This window comes from Stegostoma tigrinum, chromosome X (genome assembly GCF_030684315.1).
Source record: "Stegostoma tigrinum isolate sSteTig4 chromosome X, sSteTig4.hap1, whole genome shotgun sequence".
Taxonomy (NCBI): Eukaryota; Metazoa; Chordata; class Chondrichthyes; order Orectolobiformes; family Stegostomatidae; genus Stegostoma; species Stegostoma tigrinum.
In genome coordinates, this window is record NC_081404.1 from 10,744,184 (window position 1) to 10,766,175 (window position 21,992).

General features: G+C 42.6%; 1 protein-coding gene across 5 annotated transcripts in view; it reads left to right on the plus strand.

The window, feature by feature from the left end:
- Nucleotides 1-888: 888 nt before the first annotated feature.
- Nucleotides 889-21,992, plus strand: part of LOC125448285 (spermatogenesis-associated serine-rich protein 2) — a 114,189-nt gene continuing 93,085 nt past the window's right edge. For 3 of the 5 annotated variants that reach the window (XM_048523484.2, XM_059643353.1, XM_059643352.1), the window contains exons 1-2: nt 1,118-1,347; nt 1,679-1,861. In XM_048523484.2, the coding sequence (XP_048379441.1) occupies nt 1,837-1,861 (25 nt within the window). In that variant the 5' untranslated portion in view covers nt 1,118-1,347; nt 1,679-1,836. Of the gene's footprint in view, nt 1,003-1,117; nt 1,348-1,678; nt 1,862-10,692; nt 10,724-21,992 lie in introns of those variants that run through there. The other 2 variants (XM_059643351.1, XM_048523483.2) reach the window with 2 other exon arrangements.

Sequence of the window (21,992 nt, forward strand, 5' to 3'; positions counted from 1 at the left end):
GCTTCCTGATATCATTCCTGTATGAACTGGCTCTAATTTTAAGATTATGGTCTCCTGAGGAAACCTTTTCAAACCTAAGGAAACAGATTTTCTTTATCTACCCATCTGAATCCTTTTATCAATCTTGCATGCTCAAGGAGAAAACAAAGCAAGGTTTTACAATCCATCTTCAAACTTAAACCTTGGTATCATTCTGGAGAATCTGTGCTGCAAGCCTACGAAGTCCAATCAATGGAATTCCCAATGAATTGAGGTGCCCAGAACTGATTCAATACTCCAGATGAGGATCTACTCATTTACAAACACTGCTGATGGGAACCCTTTTATCTATGGAAGGGAGTGTAAATTGACCAATACTCAGTGCAGGGGAAATGCGTTTTAATAACCGGTGGCGGTTCAGCATTTATGGCCCATACTGACTTTGCCAATTTGGAAAATGCAGCTTAGTCTGTGCTTAACCGCAGCAGATGGCGCTGCACCTCAGCACTACATAGCGATCTTTAATAATCAGGGCATATCTTCAATAAGTGCGTTTATTTAAAACAAAACCTCAAAAAAAGCATTAAAAACGTCATCTTTAACGTTTATCTGATCCTTACTACAGATTTTTGCAAAACAATTAAGTGAACATTCTGGAACTTTCCAAATCCTTTGGGCGACTCGTGGCGTTAGTTGGCTCTGTACTGAAGACTCTCCATGTTACTGATTAATATCTTACAAATGTTAATACAAACTAAAGAAACTAGTCAGTGAAATCATTCAAGGTTGAGTTACATTCAGTTCACTCCGGCTCCACTAATTTTTGTTTCGGCATCTTTTAATCCACTCGGTCCCGCTCAGTTGCCGAATTTGCTTCCGGAGGCACTCGTGTTTTTCCGTCGGTTTGCCGTCTACCCAGCCGGAAGTGACGTGTTGGGAGTGAGCGGCGGAGCCGAGTAGTTGAGAGTTTTGTTGCGAGTCTCAGCCTGAGAAGTGTTTCTGTGGTCGTTTTTCTTGAAGGAGGTTCACCTCTTTAGAGTCCTTATTAAAATAACTCTTTAATACTGCTTATTTAGCCTAAAGTATTCGAAAATCACCAGGTGGGGAAGACGTGGGAGGGAGAATTGCGAGGCGAGTTTCACAGGAAAGATCGGGTTGATTAGCTTCTCTGAGATTGCAAGACCCGTCCTATTGAGATCAGACTGACCACCTGGCTGTCTTAGTTCAGCAGAGTCGGGGGGTGGGGTGTGGAAGGAATTGAGAGAAAGAAAGGACAGAGGATCTATTAATGTTTGTTATTTGATCGCTCCGGTTTGAAAAATAGAAACAAGCAACTGCAGACAAAGGAGGGAAGCCTGGTCACTGACTGTAAGCTTTATTTGTTGCGTTGGGAGGGAATTCTGAGACAAAAAAACCCAAAGTGCTGACTGATCACTGGGCCCCTCTGTAGAATCATCCCCACAAAGAAAGGCTTGCGACCCCGCCCCCCCAATCTCCAGTCAAATACGACGTTTTCTGTAATTAGATTAATAAATCCAGATTTTTCTTTAAAAGGTTGTTGCGTCTCTGACTTCGTGAAATTTGAAGTCTTAGCAAAGAAACGGAAGACGGGGGAGCGATCACTTATTCTGTTAGATTTCTGATAGTCTGCAATATGCAGAACAAAAATAATCTGATTTATTGTTATTAATTTGTACAGATTGCAGGACATCCCAAGAACACTGCTGAGAGGTGAGGATCTTTAACGCGAACTACATCTACTTGGAGGAGTGACGACGTTGATTACCGAGTCCCGTTTATCAAGTCGAACTCAGTAGCTACCCACCCAAAACTTTTTTTTACAAAAAGAAAACGGGCATGGCTAAAAAGCAAAATCAAAAGGGTGAGTAAAGATCAATAACATACGTGCATTTATTGCGTATTATTTTGTTCTTCTGCGACCTGAGTGCCCCAATCTGAACGTATCTTCAATTTGCAATAGGTTTGTCTCTTGATTTTGAAGATTATTTTGTAATTTTTTTTCAAACAGCCTATTTACCGTCACGGGGTTTAGTATGATGCAAAGGGCTTCTTTGCAATAGGATTAAGGGGTGAATTCTATAAACTGATCCTGCAATTTTCTAAGCTTGGAAGGGAAAGAAGAGTACAATGACAATGCATTATGAACAGTGGATAGTGAGTGTGAAATTTGAAATCACTTGGGAGCTGGAACATTGAGTTAGAATTCATTATAATTCTAATAATCCAAAAATAAGCTACAATAATGTTTGTGGTGAAAATAGACTTTTCTGTCCTGTTGTTCAGTGTGTAGCACTCCAGGCGTCTGGATTCAATTCCCACTCCAGTGTTTATGCGTAAAATGCTTTCATGCCAGTGCAGGGTGAGGGAGTGCTATAACATCAGAGATTACTTTTTTTGCTTGCAAAGGTGTCCTGGCTCTCATGTCTGTACCAAAGCTTAGGTCTTTCCTTGGTAAATTATTACGGAGTTGACACATGACCTGGCTTCCATCTTGTACCTTTGCATCGACTTCCAAACAAATTGTCTGCCTTGGAAATGGTCGTAGCACCGCTGCTTCACAGCACCAGGGATCTGGGTACAATTCCCGCCTCGGGCGACTGTGTGGAGTTTGCACATTCTCCCTGTGTCTGTGTGGGTTTCTCCCGGGTGCACCGATTTCCTCCCACAGGCCAAAGATGCGCAGGTTAGGTGGACTCGCCATGCTAAATTGCCCATAGTGTGCAGGGATGTGTAGGTTAGGTGGATTAGCCGTGAGAAATGCAGGGTTACAGGGATAGGATGGGGGGTTGGTGAGTCTGGCTAGGATGCTTTCTGGAGAGTTGGTGTGGACATCTTGGGCCAAATGGCCTGTTTCCACACTTGTAGGGATTCTATAAATTGTATAAAACCAAGCCATCTCTTTCAAGGAAGTGAAGAACAGCTATTGTCCTCTAAGGTGTAGGCACACTGTGATCCCAAGTGAGATCTGGTATTGACATGCAATGCCCCCCCACCTGTATAGTATCAAGGTAGTATTCGCTCATAGACAGCCCAATGGAGAGGAATGCCCAATAACATAAGCATCCAGGACTTTGGCTAATGCAGAGCGTCAATATGCCCAGATAGAGAAGGAAAGAATGGAGTCAGGAAGTTCCACTGAAACCTTTAAAGGATGTAAATTTGTAATAATGGATCACAAACCCTTACTAGGTCTACTTAAAGAGGACAAGGCAATGCTGCCAGTAGCTTCAGGCTGAATTCAGCAGTGGGCTCATATTAAATTTGTATAGTTACAAGCCAGAACTCCATCCAGGCAGCCAAGTAGCAAATGCGGGTGCATCGAGCCACCTCCTGCTGGCAGGTACACCACTGGCAGTACCATCACTGGAAGAGTCCATAATGGTTTCAAATTTTTTTGAGCACCTGTCCAGTCACATCTGGAGTCGGTCACATGTCGACAATGCCGGTCCTTTCATGGGCTCAATATTCTTAGTCATTGTGCATGCCCATGCAAAGCAGTCGGACAAAGCAGTGCGTAGAGTTCATTCATCAAGCACTGGAATAACATTAGAAAAATTCTGTGCATAATTTGCAATACATGGACACCCAGCAGTGTTGGCCACAGATAACTGGCCAGAGTCTCGGTCGATGTAAGGTCAGGACCAGTGATGTGTAAAGTTCGAGTAGGAGTGTCACTCCTGAACCAGTGTGTGTACTGTATGAAAGCTGCGAGCTTGCGAACTGTGCAGGAGCAAAATGTGCCCTGCTACTCCGAACAGTCAGAAAGGCTGTCAGAACCTGTTGGATCTCCCTCAGTCAAGCATTGGAGACACCTCTGAATCTGAGATGGACAGGACGGGTCTTGTTGCACCAATGCGTTTGCCACCTAAAGAAGAGTGAATTTCTCCCGCAACACACTGGACACGAGATGAGCTCCTGTCCGTTACACACCGTCTGTATCTCACATAAGGTTGGAGAAACCTGATATGGTGCTAAAACGCCACAGGACACTCTCCAAGGGAAAGGACCAGCCTACGTCCTTGGACTCAGTGGGACAGATGTTGTGGTTGTAACGAAGTCAGCCAGGTAGACCTTGTGGATTGAGTTCACTGGGGCTGATAATCTGATCCAATCAGGGAACCCTAGATTAAAAAAAGAGAACACTGTGATAGATGGAGACACTCTGAGGTGGACCAGTGTCAGTGACTTGGTGATGGGATACCGGTCTGTGGAGTTATTTCAGTTTGAACCAAAGCTGTAATGAGGTCAGGAATTGAATGGCCCTGGTGGAACCTAAACTGAATGTCGCTGAGCAAGTGCTGCTCGATAGCACTGTTGATGACATTTACCGTCACTTTACTGATGATTGAGAGTAGACTGATGGGGCGGTAATTGGCCAGGTTGGTTTGTCCTGCTTTTGTATATCTGGGCGATTTTCCACTTTGTCAGTTAGATGCCAGTGTTATAATTGTATTGGAAGAGCTTGGCTAGGGGAGCAGCAAGTTCTATAACTCAAACCTTCAGTACCATTGCCAGAATGTTGTCAGGACCCATAGCCTTTGTGGTATCCAGTACCTCCAACTATTTCTTGATATCATGTGGAGTGAATCGAATTAACTGAAGACTGGTATCCGTATTGCTGGGGACAACTGGAGGAGGTTGCAATGGATCATCCAAGCAACTCTTGTCGCTGAAGATTGTGCAAATACTTCAACTTCATCTTTTCCTCCGATATGTTGGGTTCTTTGGCAAGTATTAATCAGAAATAGTCAGCATGGATTTGTCAGGGGGAGATTGTGCCTGGTAAAACAAAGAATTGTGTTTGCTGGACATTTGAAACAAACAAACAACAGAAATTTCTGGGGAGATTCACCAGGTTTGGCAGCAACTGTGGAGAGAAAACAGAGTTTAGTTTCCTTTCCATGGGTGTTACTGGATCTGCTCAGTTTCTCCAGCAATTTGTTTTTTTTTTGTTTGTTTGAGTTTTTCAAGGTGGGGGTGACCAGATGTGTGGCTGAGGGTATTGCAGTGGATGTGGTCTAAATTGATTCCAAAGTTGGCTGATGATTGAAGGTTATTTTTAATGACGGGAATGCATGCCCAGTAGTGTACTGCAGGGTTCAGTCCTGGGTCCCTTGCTGTTTGTTGTATGCTCATGATCTAGATGTGAATGCAGAAGGCTTGTTGAGAAAGTTTGCATTTGGTGTTAAATAGCGAAAAGGAAAGCCTTAGACTACAACACAATTTGTAGTACTGCAAGGATCTGTCCTAAGGTCTCTATTGTGATATAACTAATGACTTTAAGGAGAGAGCAGAGTGTAATGTATCCAAATTTGCTGCTGATGTAAAAATAGGTGGGAGGGCACGTTATGGTGGCAACTTAAGGAATCTGCAAGGCGATATAGATGGGTTGGGTGAGTGGGCAAAACTTGACAGATGGAGTTTGATGTTAGAAAGTCAGAGATCGTGCACTTCGATAGAAAGAATCAAAAGATAATCTGTTACTTAGATGGAGAGCGACTCCAAATAATGTGCAATGCAGAGGGATCTGGGTGTTCTTGTCCATGAAGCACAAGGTAGCATGTAGATGCAGTATGTTATTAGGATTTTGGCATTTATTGCTGGGAAGTTGGAGATTAAAATCTGGGAAATCATGTTACAACTCTACTGGGTTTTGGTGAGGCAGCCCTTGTACTGTGTGCAGTATTGATCCGCATATTTAAGAAGGGATATGTTGACATTGGAGATTATTCAAAAGACATTGGCTAGGCTGATTCCGGGGATGAGCAGGTGACGTATTAACAGCTAAGCGGATTAGGCTTTTTTCATGAGAGTTTAGAAGAATGAGGGATGATTTTGTGGACGTTTACAAGTTTGAGGGGTTTGACAGGATAGAAGTTAACAAGATGTTTCCACAAGTGGGGGAAAATCTTGAACTGGGAACATAGTTACAGAATAAGACAGCGCTCAGTTTTAAATGAGATGCAGTGGAATTTCTTCTCCCTGAGGGTAGTGAATGTCTCGAATTCTCTACCCCAGAGTGTTGTGGAGGCGAGATCACTGAAAGAATTCGAAGAGGAGGTAGGTAGATTTTTTTTATATCAAGTTGACAGAAATGCTGAACTGGCATAAAAGAGAAGTTGAGGCCTAAGGCAGACCAATCATGACCTTGTTGAATGGTGGGGCAGGCTTGAGGAGTTAAATGGCCTATTCTTTCTATTTCCTGTCTTTTATAGATGGACAGAACAATGGTAAATGGAGTTGAATTATTGTAAAGCATGAGTTGATGCATTTTGGCAAGACTGAATGGTAGGACCCTAAGAAGTACAGAGGATCAGAGATACCTAACTATGCATGTCTACAGATACCGAAGGCAATAGGACAGGTGGATAGTGTTGTTAAGAAGGCATATAGGATACTTGCCTATGTTAGTCGAAGTGCTGAATACAATGACAGAGAGGTTATGATCGAGATTTATAAAATGTTAGGCCGCAGCTGGAAAACTGTGCATTCTGGTTGCCGCATCGTAGAAGGAAGTGATTGCACTGGAGAAGGTGCAGAAGAGATTCACTTGGATGTTGATTTGACAAGAGCATTTCAACTATGAAGAGAGACTAGATGCCTTTAAAATTATAAAGGGCATGAATATGGTAGATAAGGTGTAACGTTTCCTCTTTGTAGAGATATCACTAACCCAAGGCATAGATTTAAGATAAAGGGCAGGAGATTCGAGAATTTTTTTGTCGTTGTCTGAATGGGTGGCAGAGGCAGGAGCCATCACAGCATTTGAGAAGTGTTTAGATAAACACTTGAAGTACCATGGTGTACAAAGCTTAGGGACCAAATGATAGAACATGGGACAAGAGTAGATAGGTGCTTGATGATTAGTGTGTATGATGAGCCAAAAGGTGTCTTTCCATGTTGTAACAATTTATGACTATGTATTTTGTCTATAAGTCACTTTGACGTGTCTGGTGACCACAAACAGTGCTGTCAAAATGCAAATCTTTAGTCTGTTTCTTTGCATCATTTCTGTTGTGAAAATGAAGGAAATACCAGTTCTAATTCTGAATAAAGAAAGTAGTTTATCCAAAAATGAAATGTATGGAAAAGAATAATCAATGTGATTAGAGTCAAAATAATAGAAGAAGATTAAACTCAACACCGTGAAGTCAATGAATTTAGGTGGCAACTCAAAATGAGCTAGAAAGGAACCTTCGCTCCAAAAAAGTGGCAAACAGTAATGACTAGCAAAATATTTAAACAGGCGATCGTAAGTGTGCAAATCATGTACGTTTGAAGTAGAGGGAATAATATATCCTGAAGGATTATTTGACCAGATTTAAAAAGAGTGATTTAGAGTTCACGGGGTAATAAAAATGAAAAAACAATTAGACTATGTCAGGAAATTGCAAACAGAGATTAGAAAAGGTAATGAATTAAAGAAAGTTAGCAAGTAAAAGGCTTTTATAAAACAATGGCCAATATAAGCAGTCGGACTGCTAACTGTTAAATGAGGCAATGACAGAGACACTATAGAGTGATGTTGTTAACACCTCTGGAGCAGGTAGATTAAGGTTCTTGTGAAGGTAGAATTTGAACTGAGGCCGGCATGCTACCACTGCACTGTTAGAGCCCCTCCACTATGGACTTTTTACATCAGTTAGCTTTTGAAGTCAGAGGTCATCAACTTAGCATTCAGCAAAAAATGGCATGATATCAATGTGTGAAACCTACATTCCAAGTGAGTTTTTTTTAATCTTATCTCAAAATGGTAGGTAAGTTAATCTTAAATTATTGGTAAACCAGAAGCCATCCTGATTGCCATTGAAGGAACCATTGTAGTGCAACACTTTTTTCAAAATAAAAAGCTGTCCTTCCTCTCAAGATTCCTGGAACCCTAGTTCACTATTTCACCACGTAAGCATGTGCCACCAGTATCCTTCTCCACAGAGTGAGGCCCATTACAATGGGAGTTGTTGAATTAACTTACAGCAAAAAAGGTGAGTTGGTGGATGTGTGACATGTACAGATTGTTGATTATTATGATGAGGGACTGAGGTATCAGAAAAGTGCTTCCTCCAATCCTTGCGAGGTGGGCAGGAGGCAGTTGAGTATATTCAGCAAAACCCAGACGTTCCTGAAGAAGGAAAGGCTTGAATCGAAAATGAAGTGCTGCTGCAGTTGCTGTGTTGTATCATTCATACCAGTAATTTCATAGATACTTGGAGCTGTATCCAGGTGAAGTTGAAGACCCTGTTCTCTAATAGTTTAGTGGCCCTTCAAAACTAGCATCCACACTATTGAAACTGTGATATAAACCTATGTTAGCCACAATCACCCTGTCGTCAGCAGGTGATTTCAGTGACTTCTGGTTGATGTCAGCGAAGCACGTGACACTGACCTAAAATGTATGTTCCTGAGAGAATTATAGATATTTTAAAAACTATTTTTTAGTTTTTCTCCTCCACTCCAAATAGAAATGGAGATGAAGAGATTGTACTGTTCCATCACTTGTTCCTCTTCCATTTTCATTTTAATAGTTAATTTTCTTAACAAAATTTTAAAAATGAATGTATCTCTTGCGGCATAGCTCATGGAGGATCAGCGATAATGTTGCAGCGTACAGGGAATAATCCACATTGCCACTGAAAAGATGCAAAAAAATCTTTAACATAAGACACTGAAAGTAATACTTTGATTTCTAATTTGCTTGCGTAACTGATATTTCACACATGGCAAAAACATGAACCAAATGCATGATATTTGTGATCATACTTACGGTATTTTTTACTGATTTATTTACCTGTTCGCTATTCATGTATTGTTTTGTATTGTGCGTGTGTATTGCTGTGAATTGTTTTGTACCCTGGGCCACTCTCGTGGACATTATTCTGTCTTCCAAAGTCAGGTTATTTGGTGACAACGTGATGTATTCCAATAGATAGGCGAGCATTCTATTAAACATCTGGGTCTTTATCTTGTTATTGGACAAGTAAAAGAATACTCCCAAGGAAATGCTGTCCATTTACAGCAATGTTTGGTGATGCCGTCCCAGAGGACCATAATTTGCTCTCTCATCAGAGAGATGAGTGGTGATGAATTTAATTTGAGGCTTACCTTGCTTCAGGCAAGGGGTGGGGTTGAGACGGCAGGGCCTTTATGATGACAAATGCAGGAATTAAACCTTTGTCAGTGGTGTCACTCTGCATTGCAAACCAGTCATCCAGCCAATTGAGCCAAACAATACTCTGTACTCTAGAATTTTAGTGTAAAATGTTCCAGAAATGTAGAAAATAGGACAAGTTGACCATTCAGTCCATCAAGTCTGTTCTGCCACTGAACATGGCTGATCCTCTGCCTCAGCGCCATATTCCTGCTTTCTCCTTGCACCCCTTGACACATTTGGATTCTAGAAATCCATCTATCTCTTTCTTAAATGTATTCAGTGACTTGCCCTCAACAAATTCTGTGTAGAAAATTCCACAGATGCACTGTCCTCTGAGTTAAGACATTTCTCCTCATCTGAGTCTAAAGTAGCCTGTCAAGTATCCTGACATCGTGACCCCTTGTTCTGAATCCCTCCCACCCCCGCAACCAGGGGTAACCTTATCTCTGTACCCAGCCTGTCCAGCCCTGCCAGAATTTTATGCATTTCAGTGAAATCCCCCTTCAACCCCAGTTAATATCTGCCCAGTCAACTCAATCTCTCCTCATACTACAAACCTGCCATCTGAGAAATTAATCTGGTGAACCTTTGCTGTTCTGTGTGGAAAGTGTATCTTTCCTTCGGTGAGGAGACCGTACTGCACACAGTACACTTGCTGTGGTCTCACTAAGGTCCTCTACAGCGGCACAAAGACTTGCTTGCTCCTGTATTCAAAACCTTCTTGCAATGAAGGCCAACATATAATTTGCATTCCTAATTTCTTGCTGCACCTGCATGCTTGCTTTCAGTGACTATTCAAGGGCATCCAGGTTCCTTGTACATCAAGTCTTCCCCAATCTATCATCATTTAAATAACACTACTATTGTTTTTCTTTCCCACTAAAGTGGACAACCTCACAATTATCCACATTTACCATGTATTTCCCTACTCTCTCTTAAATTGTCTGAATCACCCTGAAGCCTCTTTACATCCGTCTTACAACTCTCACTCCCACCTTGTTTTGTGTTGTCTGAAGAAGGGTCCCGACTCCAAACGTCAGCTTTCCTGCTCATTTGTTGCTACCTGGCCTGCTGACTTCCTCCAGCTCCACACTATGTTGTGTCTAATGCCAATACATTGCCCATTAGATAAGGGGACCAAAACTCTTCACAGTATTCTAGGTTTAGTCTAACCAAAGCTTTGTATAGTTTTAGTGAGACCTCCCGATTTCTGTGTTCCACTTGTTTCAATATTTGCATGGCAAGCATTTTGCAATTAAATATCACAGCAAATCTATATGAAGCTGACTGTCCACTGATAAACACAAGTTTAAAAACTACTTCATAACTTTATTTGTCAAAAGCTGCAGCCTGTTAGAATAGCAATTTTGCTGTGTAATAATTTTAAAAATGCCCATAAATTGTATAAAACAAAAGAAATGCAATTTTGGTGATTTTTCCAAGGAGTAAATTGTATCCATTTCAATTGTTTCTTGAACTGTGCACTTGATCAACGTATTTTAACTTCTAGATTTTCTGAAAAAATTCTTGCCTTCTATCTTTAGGCAGTATGATTCAAGTCTTGTAAAACATATGGTAAGTTATTATGGTTAATAACCCTAAATTAGACTGTATTTAACGTGAATTGTAAATTATTGTTGCTGTTGATGATAGTTTGGAACAGAATTGCTCTGTGCTAATCGCCTTCTTGTTTTAAAAAAAAAGTTGCAACATGGTGATAATGGGAACTGCAGATGCTGGAGAATCCAAGATAATAAAACGTGAGGCTGGATGAACACAGCCGGCCCAGCACCATCTCAGGAGCACAAAAGCTGATGCTTTGGGCCTAGACCCTTCATCAGAGAGGGGGATGGGGTGAGGGTTCTGGAATAAATAGGGAGAGAGGGGGAGGCGGACCGAAGATGGAGAGAAAAGAAAATAGGTGGAGAGGAGAGTATAGGTGGGGAGGGGATAGGTCAGTCCAGGGAAGACGGACAGGTCAAGGAGGTGGGATGAGGTTAGTAGGTAGGAGATGGAGGTGTGGCTTGGGGTGGGAGGAAGAACAGGTTAGGGAGGCAGAGAAGGTTGCAGGAACAGCAACTCATATTCCGCCTGGGAACCCTGCAGCCTAATGGTATCAATGTGGACTTCACCAGTTTCAAAATCTCCCCTTCCCCCACCGCATCCCAAAACCAGCCTAGTTTGTCCCCTCCCCCCACTGCACCACGCAACCAGCCCAGCTCTTCCCCTCTACCCACTGCATCCCAAAACCAGTCCAACCTGTCTCTGCCTCCCTAACCTGTTCTTCCTCTCACCCATCCCTTCCTCCCACCCCAAGCCGCACCTCCATCTCCTACCTACTAACCTCATCCCACCTCCTTGACCTGTCCGTCTTCCCCGGACTGACCTATCCCCTCCCTACCTCCCCACCTATACTCTCCTCTCCACCTACCTTCTTTTCTCTCCATCTTCGGTCCGCCTCCCCCTCTCTCCCTATTTATTCCAGAACCCTCACCCCATCCCCCTCTCTGATGAAGGGTCTAGGCCCGAAACGTCAGCTTTTGTGCTCCTGAGATGCTGCTGGGCCTGCTGTATTCATCCAGCCTCACATTTTATTACCTTAGTTGCAACATGGTGTTGGGGCAAGTTAGTTTAAATATTCGAGCTCCTGAAAATATCAAATGTCAGCTGTTGTGGCATTTATTTTAAAAGCACCAATTTTTAGGGATTGTGCAGCCTCTCATAGTAAAACCTTTTGAAACGTTTAGTAAACTTTTTGCAGAAAATGGCTACTGCTGCTTTTCAATTGATTGTTGGTTTCACAGATTTAATAAGTCTGTTCTGTTGGTCACGATTACGAAACAGATCCTGGACCATTCGAATTTAGAAATATTGCCAACAGTCTATTCAAGTTCAACTAACCTGTGTACCTGGTTTGAGTTTGGAAGGCAGTCAGTATATCATTTAGTGACTTAGTAAATCATTAATCAGTTTCATTTTTAAGATATTTGATTTTACTTGCCGATTAATAGAATATTGTTGTTAAAAAAAAGGGCTACTTGCGTAGATTATGAGCCAGACATACAAGAAATTATTGGCTTCGTTCACGATAGGAATTTTTTTGGATGTTCAATGTGATTTCTTTAAAAATGTAGCAAATAATTTTGGAATGCACTGCCTGAAAAGTTGATGGGAGGAGGTTTGTTAATAATATATATATCTATATATAAACAAAGGAATGCAGCTAATTTAATAGATTGTTCAAAGAGCTGGCACAGTTGCAGTTGGATGAATACCTTCTGTGCTGCATTAAAGTGCTATCTTAGATTATTTTCTCCAGTCTCTGAACTTGGGTCCATAACTATGATTTTCTCAAACAGACAAGTGTGGTGCCGTTGAGCTAAAGCTATTCAGGCTCATTTAGTGGAATTTGTTAGTGGCATATTTGGAATATTGCAACTGTTGCGACAAGTTTTACCATGACTTATGAGTATATAATCATATAGTGAGGACGAGTGCTTCATACTGCGGCCCTGTTTCTAGTTCTCAGCAGAGAAATTAAGTGAATCTACTTTTAAGGATGTCGATATGTCCTGACTTGTCAAATAAGTACTGTTTTGCCTTTTAAAGAGAAAAGGTACTTCCAGTAATACAATACCTCGTCAGAATCTTGATGTTCCAAGGTGCCGGACAGTCAATTAAGTACTTTTGAGGTGTGTCACTTGTATCATGAGGAAAACCAATTATGTTTAAGTTAGATTGAACCTAAATGGTGTGTTCTGGGTTTTTTCTTTTGTGAATTAGCTTTTTAAAATATGCTAAATGTAAACAGCTAGTTTTGTGATTACGTTGAAGATTTGCTATTTTGTCATTTGATCCCTGCCTTTCAAAGTAAAATTAGGAATCAAGAATCTTGTTGATCATGTCTGATGTTAATTTATTTTCTATTTAACAATGAATGGGCCTTATGGAAGTAACTAAATGAAAGGCTCCAGGCTCGTGGATTTTGCTTTTCATTAGAATTCCCTGAAGTCATGTTCATAAACCTATGTTTCAGTATTTTGAGAAGGTGTCATCTCATAGTTTCTGTTACAATTCTCTGTCAAAGCAGATAGCATTAAAAGAAACTTGTATGCAGTTGATCATACTCTGACCATGTAGTCAGGAAGTACTCTTCTGCTCTTGTGGCATCCGTCAGTCTCGAGAGACCATGGCTCTGCGCCTGGAGAGTTGTGATTCAGCTGCTGATGATAGCGTAGTCTCTGTTGTGGCTGTACAAGCCCACACAGGAATGACAGTCTCGGTTGCAGCGACTGCATTTGAAGACACTCTCCTCCAGTGTTGCCGTGTTGCTTTCTTTCCATCGAGCGCGCTTTTCCTCAGTGGCAACCCTCAGTTTCTTCTCTCCTCGCTCCAGCCCTCTGCATAGTTCCTGTCTCCAGCGTGAACGATCGTTTGCCGCGTCTTCCCATCTCTTGACGTCCAGGTCCATTGACTTCATGTCCCTTTTGCGGACGTCTTTGAAACAAAGGTGAGATCGTCCTCGTGCTCTCTTGCCAATAGCCAATTCCCCGTCCAGCACATTTTTTGGGATCTTCCCGTCCGGCATACGATGTACATGACCCAACCAGCGGAGGCGGCGTTGTTGAAGTACGGTGAAGAGGCTGGGTACCTGGGCACGGGTGGTGACTCGGTCGGCCCACTTGATGTCCAGAATGCGTCTCGGGGTGCGAAGGTGGAAAGCGTTGAGACGCCGCACTTGTCTGGAGTAGAGGCTCCAGGTCTTGCTGCTGTAAAGCAGTGTGCTGAGGACGCACACCCTGTAGACTGCAATCTTGGTGTTCATAGTCAGCTTTTTGTTCTCCCAGACTCTTTCGGTCAGCCTGGCAAATGTGGAGGCTGCTTGTCTGATCCTCCTGTTGACCTCAGGGCCCAGCGAGAGGCTGTCTGTGATGGTGGAGCCGAGGTATGTGAATTCGAGGACTACCTCCAGCTCGTAGTTGTTGATGGTGATGACAAGGGGGTGCTCAAAGCCTTGACCCAGCACGCTGGTCTTCTTCAGGCTGCTAGTCAGGCTGAATTCCTGGCAGGCTCTTGAGAGGTTGTCCATAAGGCACTGCAGTTGCTCTTCAGAGTGTGCAGCCAACACTGCGTCATCTGCAAACAACATGTCTCTAATGAGTACTTCACGAACCTTGGATTTTGCCCTCAGCCGGGACAGACTCAACAGCCTTCCATCTGATCTGGTGTGGAGATTGACACCATCAGTTGATGTCGTAAACGCGTGTTTCAGCATGACTGCGAAGAAGATGCCAAACAGGGTGGGGGCAAGCACACAGCCCTGCTTAACACCGCTGCAGATGTTGAAAGCCTCCAAAGAAGAGCCGTCAAATTGAACGACGCCTTTCATGTTCTGAGGAGTCTCAGAGGACGACCAATCCTGGCGAGGATTTTGAACAAGCCGTTTGAACAAGGTCGAATGCCTTCGTGAGGTCAATGAAAGTGACACAGAGTGATTGTCTTTGCGCTCGGCATTTCTCTTGTAGCTGTCGGAGGAAGAAGGTCGTGTCGACTGTGGAGCATTCTGACCTGAAACTGCACTGGGATTCGGTGTATACCCTTTCGGCAATTTTCTGTAGTCTGTTCAGGACCACGCGGACGAAGTCCTTCCCAACAATGCTCAGCAGCGAGATTCCTCTGTAGTTGTTACAGTCGCTTCTGTCCCCTTTGTTCTTCTAGAGGGTGACAGTGTGCAATCTGCCATGTCTTGCGGCACCGTTCCCCCCTCCAAGCACTGGCACAGTAGTTCCAGCAGGTGGCTAAGCAGAACTCCCTTTGCACACTTCATGACCTCTGGTGGGATGCCATCCAACCCTGGTGCCTTCCCAGTGGGTAAGCTGTTGATGGCTCTGCTCAGCTCGTTAGCAGTCGGCAATGCGTCCAGCTCCTCCATGACTGGTAGGCATTCCACAGTGTCTAATGCTTTGTCCAAGATGCTGTTTTCCCCGGAGTAGAGTGCGGAGTAATGCTCCACCCATCTCTCCATTTGCTTGCTTTTGCCTTTGATGATCTCGCCTGTCTTGCTCTGGGTTGGGCCAATGACTTTCTGGATCCCCTCATACATTCCACGTATGTTGCTGTGTCAAATGATAACTGGATGCTTTCGTATAGTTGTGACCAGTAGTCATTTGCACAGCGTCTGGCTGTCTTCTGTGCATTGTTTCTAGCTGTCCTCAGTGTTTGCAATGTTACCTGGGGAGGTTGGTGTTTGTGTTTCAACAGTGCAGCGCGCTTCGCCTCAACGGCCGTGTTGAGCTCATTCGTGTTTGCTTCGAGCCTGTCCTGTGTCTTGCTCCGCTTCTTCCCGAAGGTCTTCAACGCAGTGCTGTGGATAGTTTCCCATCTCTGCTGAGCAGCTCCTTCTGGCGGGTCTGCAAGGAGTGCGTCCTCCAGTGACTTGATGAATACTACCGCTTTGTCTGAATGTTGGGTTGTAGTAGCATTGGTACGCTGCTTGCCTGCAGGCTTGGCGTAGGGCATCTTCTTTGGTTGGAGTCTGAATTTGCAGCAAACCAGGGAGTGATCCATGTCATAGTCGACACTGTGAAAGGATTGAGTCATGAGCACGTTTTTCAGGTGGCTGCGTCCTGTGAGGATCAGTTCTAGCTGATTGGAGCGGGGATGTCACCATGAAACTTTGTGCTGAGCTTTGGCCTGGAAGTAGGTGTTGGTGACACATAGTTCATGGAGCATGCAAAGCTCCAGCAGTCGTTGCCCATTGTCATTCGTGTTGCCGATCCCAGACAGCCTGGCCAGGAGCCGTGGTCGGCACCGGCTCTGGCGTTGAAATCGCCAAGTAGCAGCAACTGTTCCTGATTCGGGATCGCCTGTATTTTCCTTGTAAAACTCATCCTTTGCATCTTGTGTGGAATAGAGGGTTGGGGCATAAGCGCTGATAAGGTTGACAGGCCCATTGAAGGTGTGCAGTCGAAGTGAGAGGATCCGGTCCGATCCATCCTTGCTGGGTTTCCGATCCATCCTTGCTGGGTTTCACTATCTTCAACAGATCGTTCTTCACAGCAAAGCCAACACCAGCTCTCTGGTCTCGTCTATGCCTTTCCCCTGCCAGAAGAAGGTGTAGTCTCTCTCACATAAGGTCCCCGATTCTGGGAGCCTTGTCTCTTGAAGCGCTGCAATGTCCACTTGAAGTCGGAGCAGTTCATTGTTAATCACTGTCTTACGGGTGTCACTGATCTCTCGAAGGCCAAACTGTGTCTAAACAATGTTGCATACTATCCTAGAAAGGAACTTTTGAAATTTTTTCAGTTAAAAATCAAATTTGATGCAAGTAAATTATCCTATTGTTTCTCGGTCTTCTATATTACTACTTTCATAATATTTATAGTAAAATTAGGCATGGGTTAAGTTGTTTTACCTTGCACTAAAATGCTCCAGAACCTGGTATTTTCTGCTTCATTGACTGGAAAAGGTGTGAGAATGCTGCGCTAATTCGGTTGTGTGTTACTCTGATGTGGAATAATTGTCCTCTACGAAGTAACTGAATACCTAATACACCTGATTACAGCATGACTTATTCATGCCTAGTCTGGTACCATCATTAGAACAGGAATGCTATTTATGAAGCCTGAATGTGGCATCTATGGTACATGTGCCATTTAAACTATAACATCAGAGGCTTTTTCTTGTTTCTGTGAGTAATCTCTTTGTCTTCATTTGACAAAATCTGCTGTGTGTGTGTGCGCGCACGATATATTTAGGGATGCACACAACATCATTGTCTATTACAGTGTTTTGAGAGAGTTCTTTTGCTGAGTTTTGGCCCTTGACAACTATGAGCAACACTGAATTCCAGTAACCTGTCCTAGATTTGATCCAGCCTAACAGTCTGATATAAGAAATTACCTTGTGCCTTAAAGTAACTCCTCTTAGTTGTGACTTGAAGCTGGGAAATTGCTTTTTGATTCTCTGTATCTTGTATCATTTATATTGAATGTCGGACATGTAGCATTAGTTTTTACAAGATAAAACCAAGTACTTACAAACTTTTTGCCACTGAGACCCCAATTCAAGGTTTGAAAATTATCATGACCCTTTCAGTGAGAAATGAGTGAGTTGGGGGTTGCTGCGAGAGCAGGAGTCTGTTAGAGTTGGGGCACAGCTGTTATGGTGGCTGTTGCTGCCTGAAATCACAGGGTCCCCAAGTTTCAGTTCGTAACGTCATGTGGGGTCCCAACCACCACTTTGGCAAACTCAGATCTAACGCTTTGAGGGGAAGGAAAAATTGAGAGGAAAAAATGATGCATTGTATACAATTTTTTTTTCTTGAAGTTACCTACACTTAATACTTGGTCCTGGCTTAAAAAAACTGAACAAAGTACCTGGCATTCCACAAACGTTCTAGGAGATGGTTTCATCCAGAGTGTTTGTTCCATTGGGTCATTGCAGTTACGATTTGAAATATAATGGTGCTTCACCTGTTGGCTTTCATGTTCATAGTTTATCGTGGAACCTTTTAGGTATGTCTCCCAAGAAAATCATTGCCTTGTTGTGCCCTCAAACTGAAGCTGCTCTGCACTTTGCCTAATAGTCAATTTGCTCATAGGTGGGTTTTAAGCTCTTGAACTTGGTTGTGTATTATTAACTAATTATAATATATAGATGTAAGCCAGTGGTTTTCAAATTAGTACCTGTTGAGAAATTTGTAAGAGTTTGCATTATTTTTGTACCTTAATATATTTTGGGTGGCTTGAAATGCAATAGTAGAAATGAGCTTCTCTTTGATCTTGATTACGCCCAATGTGCCTTAAAGTCTGCCTGTATTTTTCAGTGATGTCACCTTGCTATTTTGTTTTGAAAAGAGGGAAGGGGCTTTGGTGGTGATGTCACTGCACACATGTTGATAACTCTGTATATCTGTTATGCTCAATTCATCACCACTGTCCTGCTTGATGGTGTTGTCCTTTATTCATCCATGAGATGAGGGCATCACTGACCAGGCAGTATTTATTGCCCATCCCCAATTGCCCAGAGGGCAGTTAAGAGTCAACCACATTGCTGTGTGTCGGGAGTTGCATGAAGGCCAGGCCAGGTAAGAACTGCAGTTTCCTTCCCTAAAGGACATTAGTGAGCCAGATGGGTTTTTCCCAACAATCACCAATCGCAGTCATTGTTAGATTCTTAATTCCAGAAATTTTATTGAATTCAAATTCCACCATTTGCTGTGGTGGGATTTGACTCCAGGTCCCCAGAACATTAACTGAGTCTCTGTGATTAATAGTCCAGTGATAATACCACTAGGCCATTGCCTCCCCCTTGTGTTATATATGAACTAAAAGGATCTCAATGTACTTACTCTAAGACAGAAGGCATGCTATTTGGCTTCCAGCAAAAAAAAACCTGCTTCTCAATCCTGAAGAAGGGTCTAGACCCAAAACATCAGCCTTCCTGCTCCTCTGACGCTGCTTGGGCTGTTGTGTTCATCCAGCTCTACACCTTGTTATCTCTAACTCTCAATCCGCTGCCTTGCTCACCTGCTACAGGTTTTGATCAAAGTCAGAAATCACACAACAGCAGGTTATAGTCTAACAGGTTCATTTGAAAACATGAGCTTTCGGAGCATCACTCCTTCTTGAGGTGTTAGTGAGAGAGGTCGTATCAGACTCAGGTTTTGATAGCATTGAAATCTCATAGTTAAGCCTGTCACTACAAGATAGTTAAATTACTTGACAGACTTGCTATTCCACAATGTATTTCAGCTAGGTTGTTCACAACACTATTTCCGTGTTTGTTCTGGTGTTGATATTTCTCCAGAACTGACACGTAAGAACTAGGAGCAGGAGTGGGCCATCCGGCCCCTTGAGCCTGCCCCACCATTCAGTAAGATCATGGCTGATCTTTTTGAGACTCAACTTCACTTACCCGCCCACACACCATAACCTTTAATTCCTTTACTGTTCAAAAATTTATCTAGCCTTGCCTTCAACACCTTCAGTGAGGTAGCTTCAACCACGCCACTGAGCAGGGAATTCCACAGATTCACAACCCTTTGGGTGAAGAAGTTCTTCCTCTCCTCAGTCCTACAGCTGCTTCCCTTTATTTTGAGGCTATGCCCCCTAGTCCTAGTTTCACCTGCTAGTGGAACTCCACCTTATCTATTCCCTTCATAATATGTTTCTATAAGATCTCCCCTGATTCTTTTGAATTCCAGTGAGTACAATCCCAGCCTACTCAGTGTCTCCTCATAATCCAACCCTCTCAACTCTGGAATCAACCGAGTGTATCTCCTCTGCACCCCCTCCAGTACTAGTATATCCCTTCTCAAGTAAGGAGACCAAAACTGCACGCAGTACTCCAGGTGTGGCCTCACCAGGACCCTATACAGCTGCAGCTCCCTGTTTTTAAACTCCATCCCTCCAGCAATGGCAGACAAAATTCCATTTGCCTTTTTAATTACCTGCTGCTCCTGCAATCCTACTTTTAGCGATTCACGCACAAGGACACCTCTGCACAGCAGCGTGCTGCAATTTTTTTTTACCATTTGAAACATAGTCCATTTTGCCGTTATTCCTACCAAAATGGATGACTTCACAGTTATCAACATTGTACTCTATCTGCCAGACCTTTGCCCACTCACTTAGACTATCTGTGTCCCTCTGTAGACTTTCATTGTCTTCTGCACACTTTGCTCTACCATTGACCTTCGTGTCATCTGCAAATTTTGACACCATACTTAGTCCCCAACTCCAAATCATCTGTTATGTCAGAAAATGAATGTCAGAAAAACTGTTCTCCGTACAGAACACACACACAACCATGTAAGTAAATGTAACAAAGTATTCTGAATCGGATTAAAACAAACTGGGACTGCAATCTTATTGGATAATATTCAGTGAGGGATGGCATTGGATATTAGTCACTCATTTGCACTAAATGAATGTTTATTTTGTATCATGCACTGTTCAAAAAGCATTTTTTGAAAAAGTGATTGCAGATTGTAAAGCTTGCTAAGTACTGTTTCATTTTTCAAGATGAGATTCAACATCAGCTTCATTCATCACATTGATGTTTCCTGTCTGTGATTACTTGCTAATTAGAATTTACAAAACCACCGCATCATTTCCGACACTTCAAATGCAAACTGGCTGTGATCAAAGTCCCTAGAATTATTTTTAGCGCGGTGCCTCCCCTTCTAATCTAGGTGGATTGGTGAATTCTTTGAAATTGCATAGTCTTGAATTTGCTAAATATGACATTATGTAAATGCAGTAATGTGTTGTGACCATATCGTTGCTCCACACTTTACACTTTAAAATAACAAAGGTTGTTGAAACAAGACCCCACCCAATGCCCTCCAGCTGCAATAAGCATTACATCCTCCTGATTGAATGCAATCCCCTCTTTTGAGAAAAGAGATAAACAAATATAAGGCAAATGAATGTTATTAGATTTTCTAACAGATCAAGAATAGCAGTGACAGGATTAAAAGTTGCTAAATAAAGTTTCCAGGTGTGAATCTCAGCCCAGTGGTAGCATGCTCTGTAGATTCAAGCGCAGTACTTGCCAGAGGGAGGAAGGGGCACTGACCAGAGATGATGTGTCATGGGTGACATGTTTAACCAATGCCTTGTCTGTCCTCGCAGATGTACATGAGGCCCCATAGCACCTTTGGAACAGGTGAGTTCACTGTAGTGTCAGCGGTGTTATTTGTCCCTTAATCAGCATCACTAAAACAGATTACTTAGTCATTATCTCACTGCTGTTTACTGGACCTTGCTTTGTGCAGTTTGGTTGCCAGTATTTCATTGGTTGTAAAGTGCTTTGGGACATTGTGAGACTGTAAAATGCAGTGTATAAATACAAATTATTTTATTGTAGAGGTAGACAGTGGTTAGGGTCGAAAGCATAGCATATGGACTGGGCTAGTTTGACAATAAAGTTGTTATAGAGTCTAGCACTATTAATTTGTTTTCATTGAAAATGGTCTTTTGTAAAAAGATAAAAGAAGGTAAACAATTTTCCACTTCAGTCCAGTTCAGTGTGAATTGAGTTAGATGTGGGAGATTACCTCATTGCAGGCTAACATTGTTTATTTGAAGTATGTGCTACTAGGACTGGAAACTGTAATAAGCCCTAAACTGGGAGATGGTTACAACAGAATGGGTATTGGTGTATTATATGCTGAAACAACATTTTGCCAAACGTGTTGAAGGTCTTGGCTAAATTATAGGTGCCTGCTTCAGTTGTACATGAAACTGAAGGTTTTGAATGATCTGTGCAGTATTTTTTTTGTTGTCAGTTTTATTTGATCTTTGATATTCAAAACTCAGGAATTGCCTGTTTAATTATTCCTTCAATATTGTTTTCTTTTAAATTGTTTTGATAGAACTTGCATTTAATATTTTTGCCCATCATTTTCCACGCAGCAAAATCTGGACCACATCCAGGGATGGGCGAATAAGTGGCAAGTAAAATTCATGCTACAGGCAGTGATCATCACCAACCAGAGAGAGAGTCCAATCATTTCATTCCAGACGTTAAGCGGAACTACTTCTGCACACACATCCCAACACTGTCAACCCCCTCCCCACCCCAAAAAAAAGGCCAGGAAGGTGATAACACACTTGAGGTGCAACATATTCAGGACAAAGCACCTGGATTAGCACCTTGTCTACCATCTTAAACATTACTGTCTTACATCGCTGCTGTACAATATCTGCGCAGAGTACCATACCCAAGATGCTGTGTAGTAACTGTGAAAACTCATTTGACAGCAATTTCTAGACCTTAGACCTTTGACCTCTGTGACTTAATGAGCAGCAAACAAATGGGATCATCATCTGCAAGC